The sequence below is a fragment of the Puma concolor genome, chromosome D1 (assembly GCF_028749965.1).
Source record: "Puma concolor isolate L17-30 chromosome D1, mPumCon1.1.hap2, whole genome shotgun sequence".
Taxonomy (NCBI): domain Eukaryota; kingdom Metazoa; phylum Chordata; class Mammalia; order Carnivora; family Felidae; genus Puma; species Puma concolor.
In genome coordinates this window covers 94,143,872-94,155,439 of record NC_141676.1, presented here as the reverse complement: position 1 = coordinate 94,155,439, position 11,568 = coordinate 94,143,872, and the positions used below count along the sequence as shown (strand labels likewise).

The 11,568-nt window shown below is 50.4% G+C and overlaps 1 protein-coding gene across 2 annotated transcripts; it reads left to right on the top strand.

The window, feature by feature from the left end:
- Positions 1-5,454: 5,454 nt before the first annotated feature.
- On the top strand, positions 5,455-11,171 carry LOC112865361 (protein PIP-1-like). Of its 2 annotated transcripts, XM_086676371.1 has the most exons (3): positions 5,455-5,515; positions 9,708-9,821; positions 10,580-11,171. In XM_086676371.1, exons 1-3 carry the CDS (start codon positions 5,455-5,457, stop codon positions 10,702-10,704), a joined length of 300 nt encoding a protein of 99 aa, XP_086532497.1. In that variant the 3' UTR covers positions 10,705-11,171. The 2 variants fall into 2 exon arrangements, with proteins under 2 accessions (XP_086532497.1, XP_025784219.1); XM_025928434.2 differs by lacking the exon at positions 5,455-5,515 and having other exon boundaries at positions 9,213-9,821.
- The last annotated feature ends 397 nt before the right edge of the window (positions 11,172-11,568 follow it).

Here is an 11,568-nt window from a genome sequence, read left to right as displayed (position 1 = left end):
GGAGAAGGTTCTAGTGAGCCAGCCCCTCATTAGGGCACCTGCTGTCGTCCTGCTCATCCCCACGCGGCAGATTTCAGGTCCCTGACAGCCATGGTATTATTCCTATGACCCGCTCACATCCTGTCTGCGAATAGGGGTCACCTTGCCTCTTCCTTCTACAGAACCGCCCTCCAAGTCCCTCTGTGGCCACAAACCCATGTGCAGCCCGCTTAGGCTCCTCCATGGCGTGTCCTGTGTGGCATGATCCGCGGGCAGTGCCGTCCTCCTCCCCTTGCCTCGAGAATGTGTGACGGAAAAAGTGTTGTCATCTCACCTGTCCCCTGTCACACGGTGAGCTGTGGCCACCTTCCTACCTGCGGAGCGGGGACCCCTCCCTCCTCAACGGGGTGAAGGAGGCACACACCACCTTCTGCTCCCGGGAAGGAAGCACCGTGGCCCGGGAGTCGGCAGGGTCCCCTGGACTCAGGTTTTGCAGACAGAGTCCGGGAGAAGCGCCGAGGGAACGTGTCCCTTCGGGCTGGGCCGAGCAGCTGGGTCCACTCCGTCTTCCTGTCAGAGCCTTTCAGAAATCACGTGAGTGACTTCACGGAGTGTAGGAAGAACCATTGGACCCATAACGGTTTTGAAGTCAATACGGCCATGGAGCCAGACCAGGGCCCCGAAGAAGTCCTCTCAGAAGCCGAGACTTTCACCAGAGACACTTCTAGAAGGTGACATGGAGCCAAGTGGTGCCGGGATTAGAGACAAACCATTTCTACTGAGGTGGCCACCGGCTCCAGGGACTGACTGGTCCTTCCCGGAGGAGTCAGAACCGCGTGGGACTGTGCGGAGCAGGGCCCACGGGTGCTGTGTGGCCAAGCGCTAGACCCCATGTATGGGAGAGAGGTACCAGCTGTGAGCCTGGCCACATCGCTGACCCTCAGTCTTCAAATGCACAAAGTGGGAGTAAGGACTCCTCGGGAACCGGAAGTGGGGGAGCAAAGGGAAATGCTCATCCAGCTCTTGTCTCAGCGGCTGGTCCTGGGTAAATGCTCAGCGAAAGTAATTATCCTTACTGAATCTTCCAGAGCCCTTCGGGCACATGGAAAATAAGAAAGCTTCCTGGAATGACCTCACTGCTCTGGGGGGCTTGGCAGGCATCGGCTGGGGAGGAAGGACAGCAGGAATGTGTGTGGGTGTGGGTGTGGGTGTGTGGGTGTGCGTGTATGCGTGTGTGTGTGTGTGTGTGTGTGAACTTGCACTGACGTCTGGGGATAAAGAAGGGTCCCTCATTCATTCAGCCTAAAGCCAAGAAGGTCTGAGCAGACCATCCCAGTGGAAGGCATACGCTTTCGGGACTAACTGTACTTGAATCGTACGTTTGGCTCTTTCCCTGGGTGGGGATAAGCATTGGGACCCTCTCTCTTGAGGGGTGAAGGCGGCAAGCCCCGGTGCCAGTCAGCCCCATTGTCAGGAGGGCCAAAAACAGGGACTCGGACACCATTCTGTCCCCGGAACCATGCTGTTTACACCTTCATGACACCCTCCAATCAATCTATGAGATCTTCACCACCCTCGCATACAATAGGCCTGCGTAGATGATTCTGCCCAACCATGGGCTGCTGTCAGTGTTCTGAGGGGTCTAAGGTGGGCCAGGCTAAGCTATGATGGGTAGCCGGTTAGGTGTGTGCTCAGTGCCCTTTTTCTTGACTTAGGATTTTTCCTACTCAGGATGAGTTTGTCCGGAAGTAATGTCATCGGAAGTCAAGGCAGATCTGCGTTAGTTTCCTGTTGCTGCTGAAAATCAACACCACGACTTAGTGGTTTAAAGCAACACGTATTTATTTCTTAGTATTCTGGAGTTCAGAGAGTCTCGTGGGGCTAAAATGGAGACGTTGGCAGGGGTGGATCCTTCCGGAAGTTCTGAGAGAAAACCCTTTCCTTGTTTCTTTCAGCTTCTGGAGGCTGCTGGCATTCCTCAGCTTATGACCCTATCACGTCATCCCAACCTCTTCCTTCCATCACCACATCTAACACTACTGACGGATGAAGGGGGCTCTGGGTGGCTCAGTTGCTTAAGCGACCGACTTCGGCTCAGATCATGATCTCGTGGTGCACAAGTGCGAGCTCTGCGTTGGGCAGTGTACAGACAGCTCTGAGCCTGGAGCCTGCTTCAGATTCTGTGTCTCCTCCCCAGCTCACACTCTGTCTCTCTCTCTCTCTCTCCCAAAAATAAATAACACTGCTGTCTGATGATCTGTCTTTCTCTGTAAGGAATCTTGTGATTACTCAAGTCCCACTCAGAAAATCTAGTCTAATATCCCCATCTCCAGAGCCGTAATGACAAGTGTAGATCCCGTCTTTGCTAACAGTCACAGGTTCCAGAGATTAGAACATGGACACATTTGAGAGCCACCGTGTGGATACTATCTACTGTCCTGTATTTAGTACATATTATTATTATATACACTACACAAACTCGCAGACACACATACACACGTGTGTGTTTACTAGCATGCATGTGTATGTGTATATATATATGCATATATATAAAGACTTTTAATATGTGTTTGTGTTTCTTTATATGTGTGTATATGTACACATATATGTATACATATAAATGTACACATATGTATACATATATAATTTATTTTCAGAAACGGACTCATGTAATCATGGGAGTGACAAGTCACGTGTATAGGATGGGCCACCTCCTGCCGGGACACTCAAGCAGGGTCTACGCCGCAGGCTTGGACAGAATTTCTTCTTCTCCAGGAAACTGCTTTTGCTCTTCAGGCCTGCAACTGATTGGAGGAGATGCACTCTTATTAGTGAGGGTGCTGTCTCTTCCTCAAAGTCAGCCGTCCACATCTGCAAAATATCTTCGCGGTAGGACCTGGACTAACGTTGGCCTCGGTCACCGCAAAATGCAGCCTACCTAGTTGACACACAAACCTTCCGTCACTGATGCGGAGATCAACGTTTTCCATCCAGTTACGCGGCATTTTCAGCCCCTGTTATTGCGGATACTTTTTCCCTCCTTTCTCTCTCCTCTCCTGAACCCCAGTACACATTTGTGTGCGGGCTTGATGGCACCCCACAACCCCCGACACTCTGCTCATTTTGTTTCACGCTTTGCTCTCTTTTCCTCAGATTGCATAGTCTCTCTCTATTGACCTCTTGAGAATTTCTGACTGCTTCTTCAACCAGTCACATGTACCCGCGACCCCTCGCAAGATGCTTTTCATGTAAGCTGACTCCAGAATGTCCGTTCGGTTCTTTTTCACAATTTCTATCTCCTTGTTGGTTTGCTGTTTGATGAGGCGTCAGTTTCCTTTAGTTCTTGAACATGGCCACGAGGGCTGCCCGGCCGTCGTGGTTAAACGTGACACCAGACTGTCTCAGAAGTTTGTCTTCTCCAGCTTCATTGAGGGATAATTGACAATAAAAATGACGTATATTTAAGAGGTCCCATGGAGTGATTTCACACACACGTATATTGTGAAGTGGTCGCCACAGCAAGCTAAGTAATCACTGCACACAGTTACCACTTGTGCGTGTGTGCTGAGGACACGTTAGATTCACTCTCGGCAAATGGCACGTACACAGCACAGTGTTCCCTATGGTCACCATGCCCACACTGGTTCCTCAGAACTCCGTCCTCTTGGAACTGAGTGTTTGAGCCCTTTGAACCACATTTCCCCCACACCCTCATCGCAGACGGATTCTGTTACCATTTCTTGGCTGCGAGTGGGTCACACTTGCCTGTTGCTTTGACGCCTCAAAGTTTTTGGATGAAACTGGATACTTTAGGTAAATTATTGTCGCAGCGCCGGGTATCGATTCCCACTCTTTCACCCCACCTCCAAAACCAGGGCTTTTGGTTGTTGTTTTCTTGACTGGACTCAGTGACTTGCCTGGACGATTTTAGTGAGGCTGATTTTCCTTCGATGAAAACGTCCACCTTCTCCCCGCAGAGGGACAGCTGTGTGCTCCCCGCAGTTACCCGGGAGGGCGGTCAAGCAGGACCCTTCCCCAAGGTCTCTTTCTCTCTGCCTCCGTGGCTTCAAGCAAACTGTGAGGCTCCAGTAATTACTGGTTAATGGTGAGTGTTTTCCACCAGGCCCTGGGGCAGAGAGAGCTCCCCAGTTTGAATTTGCTGGTTGCCTTCAGGGCTATTTCCAGAGATTTGAAATGATGGTTTACAAAAGTGTTTTTACCAGTTACGAGTGTCTCGCTGGGTGGGGTTAGGTGGGTTAGCAGTTCTCATGACACCATCTGGAATGGAAACCCTGCACTCACCGTATTCCAGCATCCTGAAGAGATAAGAAAATGTTATTAAAAAAGGAATAGTGATGGGCGCCTGGGTGGCTCAGTCGGTTAAGCATCCGACTTCGGCTCAGGTCATGATCTCACACTCCGTGAGTTCAAGCCCCGCGTCGGGCTCCTTGCTAACAGCTCAGAGCCTGGAGCCTACTTCAGATTCTGTGTCTCCCTCTCTCTGCCCCTCCCCCATTCATGCTCTGTCTTTCTCTGTCTCAAAAATAAAAATAAACATTAAAAATTAAAAAAAAAGAGAGAGAAATAGTGGGGCTGCATGGGTGCCTGATTCGGTTGAGTGTCTGACTTCGGCTCACGTCATGATCTCATGGTTGGTGAGTTTGAGCCCCACATTGGGCTCTTTGCTGTCAGCACAGAGCCCGCTTTGGATCCTCCCTTCCCCTCTCTCTCTGCACCTGCCCTGCTCATGCAGGCTCTCTCAAAAAGAAACATTTAAAATAAAATTTAAAAAAGAGTGAGATTTAAAAAACAAAAGGAAAAAAAAAGAAAAGAAAAACCAACTACGGGTTACTTGTAGCATAATACTTAAAGATTTGGGGAGAAATACTTCCCTCTGTACCAGTTTGTCCAAACAGGACAAAACAATGCAGATGTGTTTCATTTCCAAGAACTGAGTCAACACCACTACCACAATCTATTGTATCTGGCCTGCACTTTACAAAAGTCTAAGCATGTGTTTATTTCTGTCTTTATTGAATAGGAAAGAATCTTTAAAAGGGTATCTTTACTCATACCGTGCTTCAACACTTCCCTTAAATACGGCAAACTTCTTTAGAAGGGGACTCACTCCCTAATTCACTTGAATTTCTCAAATTCTTAAGTTATGTAAGCAGGCTGTATTATTCCATTTTGAGATTGGGAATTTGAGATAGAAATGAGCGATGTCCTCTTATCCAACTCGGCGCCCTCAGTTGGACCCGTGGAGGGAGCAGGGCCAGTATTGCTGGGGGGCAGGCAGGGCCCGGGCTCCTCAGGCACTGCGTCCACTCTGTGTCCCGGGATAGGGCGGCTTCGCCCAGCTGCTATTGGCCGCTCCCCCAGCCCACACGTATAAAGCCCGCGTCCTCGAGGATGCTGGGCGCCTGCAGTCCTGCCTTGTTCTGCCAGTCGTCGGGGCTGGGGCCAAACGGAGAGATGGGTCACTGCCTGTTGCTGCTGCTGCTGGTCCTGTCCTCACAGCTGGGTTTCCTACAAGGTGAGTCCCTGGGGAGCACACGGGAGGGCAGTGAGGATGACGAGGATCGGGTGAGTGGCAGACTCCAGCTCCAGAGGTGACCTCTCTCTCTCTGACTCTCTGTCTGCCTGTCTCGTCATGACTCGACCCAACAGGGAAGGTTACCATGTGAGTTATCATCGAACTGGGGACATCTGGCTTTTGTAGGGATACATGTCTGTGTCTTTCTGCTCGTACCTTTGTCTGTCATAATTTCATCTAGTTCAACACTTTTCAGGCTGAGATGTGCTGGGGCTCCCTTCCTTGAAAACTTTAAGATTTCGATCGTTGGGTTATCCTGTGGAATCAGGAAGGTCCCTCGCCCCAAACGTGGTTCAGATGTCCGGACACCGATGTGATGCCACATCGCACCCAGAGGGCATGACAAGGCTTTTCACTTGCCACCTGAGGCTTTCTGGGGAGAGCAGGGCCCGAGTCCCACTGGTATCTCAGTGGCCAAGGAGCAGGGAAGGGAGACTGGCTTGGGATTTGCATGGCACTTGGGAGAGGGCAGGGGAGGGTTCCAGGATGCAGTGAGGTCTGGATGGTTGGAACCTCCCGCCCGTGCCAATGCAGAAGCCCCAGGACCCATGTGTGGGGCAGAAGGCGTGAACCCGGAGAGCTGTCAGCTATCAAACATCAAAAAATGGAGCCAGATATTTTATTAATGGGAGGAAAATTTAGGGTTCAGTACCACTGTGGGACACTTAGATTGAATCATAAATTAGTCATTCAGAGGCTCGATCATTTTCCACAACTGCTCGCTGACAGGCGTTGCTGAAAGCAGTGTGGGTCTCATATCACCTTCGATGCAAAACTTCATTAGTTCAGCTATTGCCGCTGTGGGTGTCGGCATACGGACATATTAAAAGCCATTTATATTTGACACACATACACACACACACACACACACACACACAATGACAGTTGTTCAAACACAATTAAGATACAACTAATTTGTTTTGTAGTCACATTATCACCACAAAATAAATGAGTTTATGTTCAATGTAAATAGCAACACTGGATTTATCATAGCATTCACAGAGTCAGATGTTTTGCCGTCTACAGAATAGTGTCCACAGCTTTCATTTGATCCCGTGGATTGACTGAAACGTGCAATGGTCGCTGGCGGCATTTGTTTGCAATGTTCTCCATCTGCAGGTGGAATCAGCCTATTAAGAGTCCACGTTTCTTTTTTGGCACGTGCGCTAGAAGACTCAGAACAAAAACCGTGCCAAGTTGAGGCGCCTGGATGGCTCAGTTGGTGTAGCATCCGACTCTTGACTGAGGCTCAGGACGTGATCTCAGGGTCGTGACATCCAGCCCTGCATCGGGCGCTGCCTTGTGCCTGGAGCCTGTTTAAGATTCTCTCTTTCCTTCCTCCCTCCCCACTCACGCTCTCTCTCTCTCACCGTCAAAAAAAAAAAAAATGCTGACTGAATTCTGACAACACTCATTCCATGTAAATGAAAATTCATCATCCTGATTTGTGTTCCCTCAGAAGCTGACTCTCAGGGACAGAAATGAGTACAAATCATTTGTCCCGTAAATGACCCCGGGAAATACTAGCAGGGGAGGGAGAAAGTGAGACACGGAAGGGATGAAGCTGATAGAAGACGCATCATCAAGCTGGCTTCATGGTGGGCATGTGGAGCCCAGTTGTGTCAGGACGTTGTGGAGGACAGTGTGATTCAGGCCACCAGCCATCCCAGAGCAAGTGTGAGACAGTTGGAGTGTCTATCCACTGATTCCCCGCCCGCTCTTGGGAGAGGGATGCCTCTAGGGGCCGTGTCTCTGTAGACCCCAGCAGCCCCGTGTGCAAGGTGAGTGTGCCCCCCAGAGTCCTCGTGTGTGTGCAGCAGTAGCCGTCATCATGTGCAGGGGAAGGCTGAGGCCCCGAGGCTGGGCGAAGCCCACTGCAGCGACCCTGCTGACCAGTGGCTCCTCTCCCACTTCCTGTGTCCCCATCTCTCACCTGCCCGGGGCCTCTTTCCTGCTTTCCTCCTTAAAGTACATCATGCTCACAACACAGAAACCGTTCATGTCACTCCCCACTTTGAACCCTACAATGCCTCCTCTTGTAGAGTAAAATCCCAATTCTTACGGTGGCCCGGACGGTGGTCCCAAGGCCCGCTATGTATGTAATTCCGAGTTTCTGAGTAGACGTGTTCAAAAAATAACAAATGTGTAAAGTTAATTTTAGTAATGCATTTTATTTACCCCCAAATATCTGAAATACTAGCAGGGCACATAATCAACCTTGCACTTACTCATCAGCATTAAAAGAATTTTTTTGTACGACGTGTGGGAAATCCACTTAGGGCCCATCTAGTTGGGTTTGTTGGGTTTTTTGGTTTTGGTTTATGGTTTTTGTTTTTGTTTTTTTGGTGCAAAAAGGTGTTTTTGTTATAGCACAGGGACAGGACCTGTGGGCAGAAAGAGCTGCCCTGGGATTGTGAGAAGTGACTGAATATGTACTTGTTAGTTAGGGAGTGAAGGATAGTCTAGTCTCCAAGGAATTTGTACATGGTAAAGACAAGGTGTCCAGGACCTTGGAGCACTAGCTGTTGTTAAGATAAGGCTGCTTTTATTGTTGTCTCGTAAAACATTAGTCACAAGACCTTCAAATGTGTAGCAGCTGGGCCATATGTCTGCAAGGTGATTGCTAATATATATTTTCGGGGACGGGGGTTGTCAACGGTTATCAGAGGGAACTAACAGTAATAAGAGCAAAGCTATGGTGGTAAAACACTAAAGGAAGTCGTTGACGTGGCTGCAGGAACCTCAGGAATTCTGCCCGAGACTGTGAACCACAGCAAAGTCCCGCTTATGTTGTTTTCTCCCATCATTTTGCCCCCTGAACAAACTTGACCCTTAAATCATTAAGGTTGCTGAGGACGGAAGGTCTCATCTTCTATAACTTCTTCCTACTGAATAGGGGCATAGACAGAACCCTCCCTGTGGGTCAAGACTGGTCAGTTGAGAATTTAATAGGACTCATGCAAGGTTGAGGCAGCCATGTCTGGAGTTGGTAACATAGGGGAGTCTCCTTGAGTAGAAAGGATCGTGTGTCGGCTTGACGTTGTGGCAGTGAAGGGGTCTCAGCACCAGGCTCATTGATATTCAGAAAAAAAACCAGCAAAACAGGATCAAAATGGCAAGAAGAAAAGGAGTCCTTGGATACTTGGCCAACATGCTGGGGGCCATGTGGAACCAGTCACCCTGCACACAGACAGCAACCACGATGGTGGGGCCCCCGAGTGGACACTGCAGCCCCAAGAAGAGCCTGTTGCATCTGGTCCCTGGGACCCCTTCAGTCTCACTTCCCCAGTCTGCCAGCCTTTCCCCCTTCCTCTCCCTCTGCTGCCTTTTTCCTTCCTAGAACCGGCCAGACCAATGTGGTCTCTGAGCCTTTGCACTTGCCCATGTGTCTTCCTGGAACCGGTGTCCCAACATCTCCCAGGTGTTCAAAGAGTCAGCTTTTCTTTCTTTCAGTTGCTCATGTTTGAGCTAAGTGACCCCTCCGAACACTCCTCTGAGCCCTCAGATGAGGAAACAGCCCTACTGCCTCCCACCCCGCTAGGTCACGTTCACTCAGGACCATGTTCTTCCTCTGTCACCAGGACCCGAAGTTCTCCCTTGTCCTCTGTGAGTCATTTCTCTTATTTATTTGTTGACTTAGTGCCTAAGTGACATGCGTGTTTCATGTCTCTCTCCTGTCACTCTGTTCCCAACATCGGCGAGAGTGCCTCGCACATAGCAGGCGCTCGTAGTGGCAGAGTGAGGGCGGGGCAAGCAGCTGCCCATGCTAAGGCTGGAGACGAGTGAAGAGCTGGGGCTGCGGGTGAGACATCTGCCGGTGACACCCGCAGCTCCTCCCTCCTCCTTCCTTTCTTCTCCTTTCCTCTGCCCTCCCTGACTTGCCTCCTTCCCTCCTTCTGACCCTCCCATATCCTCCTCCATCCCTGGGAGTAGAGGAGGATCCTGTCTGTACTCATGTATGCCTCCTCCCAGGGGTGTGCCAAGCACCCAGAAGTCCCCTGCTCTCAGCCACCTCTTCGGGCCTGGGAACCAGCCCCGTCCAGGCTGCGTGTGGCCCAGAAGGTGTGCTCCCTGCTGATCTGCCAGGAGGCAGTGGTGGCCGAGGCTCATCATGCGGGTTTTGACTTTCCAGCTCTACCATGTCTCCAGTGCCCACGAGTCAACGCCAGTGGGGTTTGCGAGACTGGGGAAAGTGTCTGCGAGACTCAAGGCAGCCAGCGGTGCTTCCTGAGGAAGGTCTACGAAGGTAGGTGGGTCCTGAGAAGTCACCTGGGTGACCCTTGCCTGAAGTTAAGTGCTAGGAGTGGAGGTTCAGGGGTGGGAGTGGTATGAATCCCTCATGGGACCAATGGAGCTGGGGCCCCCAGGACAAGGCAAGTGACTCTAGGACCCAGGGAACTGGGGCCTTAGGAACCCTGGGAGTAGCAGCAGTATAGGCAGGGGTTGATTTTCTTTTGTCACTAAGCTTGTGAAGCTGTGTCACCTGGTTCAGGTACTCAGCTGCCAGTGACCCCTAATTGGGCCAGTACCTGTAAGAGAAGAAGACGGGATCTTCTGTTAGCTCCTGGGGTGACTGGAAGGGCTGCTAAAATCCCACTGACCCTGACCTGAGTGTGGTAGAGAGTTGTGTTACCAGAAGCAGACATGGGCGGGGGCGGGGAGCGGAGAGGGTATTAGGGCATTTTCTATTCACCCCTTCCTGCCCGCTGCTGTGTGGGGAGGGATTGAACCCTCGGACACAGAGCCCCCAGAGCTGGCCTACGAAGGATACACTAGGGGGCTCCATCTCAAATATCTCAATCCTGGGAGGCAGAGAGCAGGCATCCTTGAAGGATGTTTCCATTTTCTCCTCATTCCTTGATTCACCTGTTGATGCAAAGATCTACTGGTTCATTCAGCAATATTTAACGAACACTGGTCACCAGGACATGCTGAACCCCACAGCCGTGGGTCTGCAGTCCAGGCTTCGGGGTCTCATTTGTCCTCTTCTCCGCCCTTCTGCAGATGACACCCTTTCATATGGATACCAAGGTTGTAGCAGTGTGTGTTTCCCTTTGGTGCTCTTTAATCCGGCTGTTACTTTGGAGGAGAGATGTTGTAATGACTCACCTTTCTGCAACAAGTTCTAAAGATGGGGCCCAGCTTTGCCCTGAGCTGGTGGATAAAGCTGACTCAACGTACCTTTCAACTCTCATGAGCTTTAAGACGACGTGCACTGAATACGGGGAGAAATCGCAAACTAGGTCTGTGTCAGGCCCAGCCACCTTTTCTCTTCCTCGTTATGAGATGCTGCTGGGATATTTTAAAATCAAACCGGGGTGAAGAGTGGTGGGCATAGGTGGGTCCAGGCATGCCTTCTTCCTTTCGAGGACCACACTGATTTGCACTTTAAAAAAGCAAGGTCTGGGGTTTGTGATTCTGCGTGGTTCTGGAGGCAGCCAGCTGAAGGAAGAGGGAGAGTCCTGAGATGCTGAAAAGGATAGGAAATGAGGTGGCCATAAATGATGCATTAGTTGGTGTAGGCGGGCTGCTGTGACAAAAATCTCTGAAATGGCGGTGTCCTAAAACAATAAAAAATGAATGCTCACCCATGGCACAGTTCAACGAGGTGGTGGTGATTATTTAGGGATCCTAGCTCCTTTCAAGTTTTTATGCTACTGTCTTTAACATAGTCTCCAAGGTCTCTACGGAAAGGTAGATGAACATGGAGATTCATAGGGCCGGAGCTCAAAGCGTTGTACACAATTTCTCCCACACTCTGCTGTCCCTTGACTCCAAACAAATTGCAAGAAATGTGATCTTGCAATCTCATGTGCCCAAAAGAAGATCCGGATGGTCTGATGAACTCAGTGGATGGAGTCCAGTTCTGTCCCCTGACCCCCACCCTGTCCCCCACTAGCCCCCCCATCAGACGCCTTAATTTGCACCCACATTTGACCTCTGTTACAAAGGAAAGAATAACCCAGCAAATGAGGACCACAAAGCCCCATATA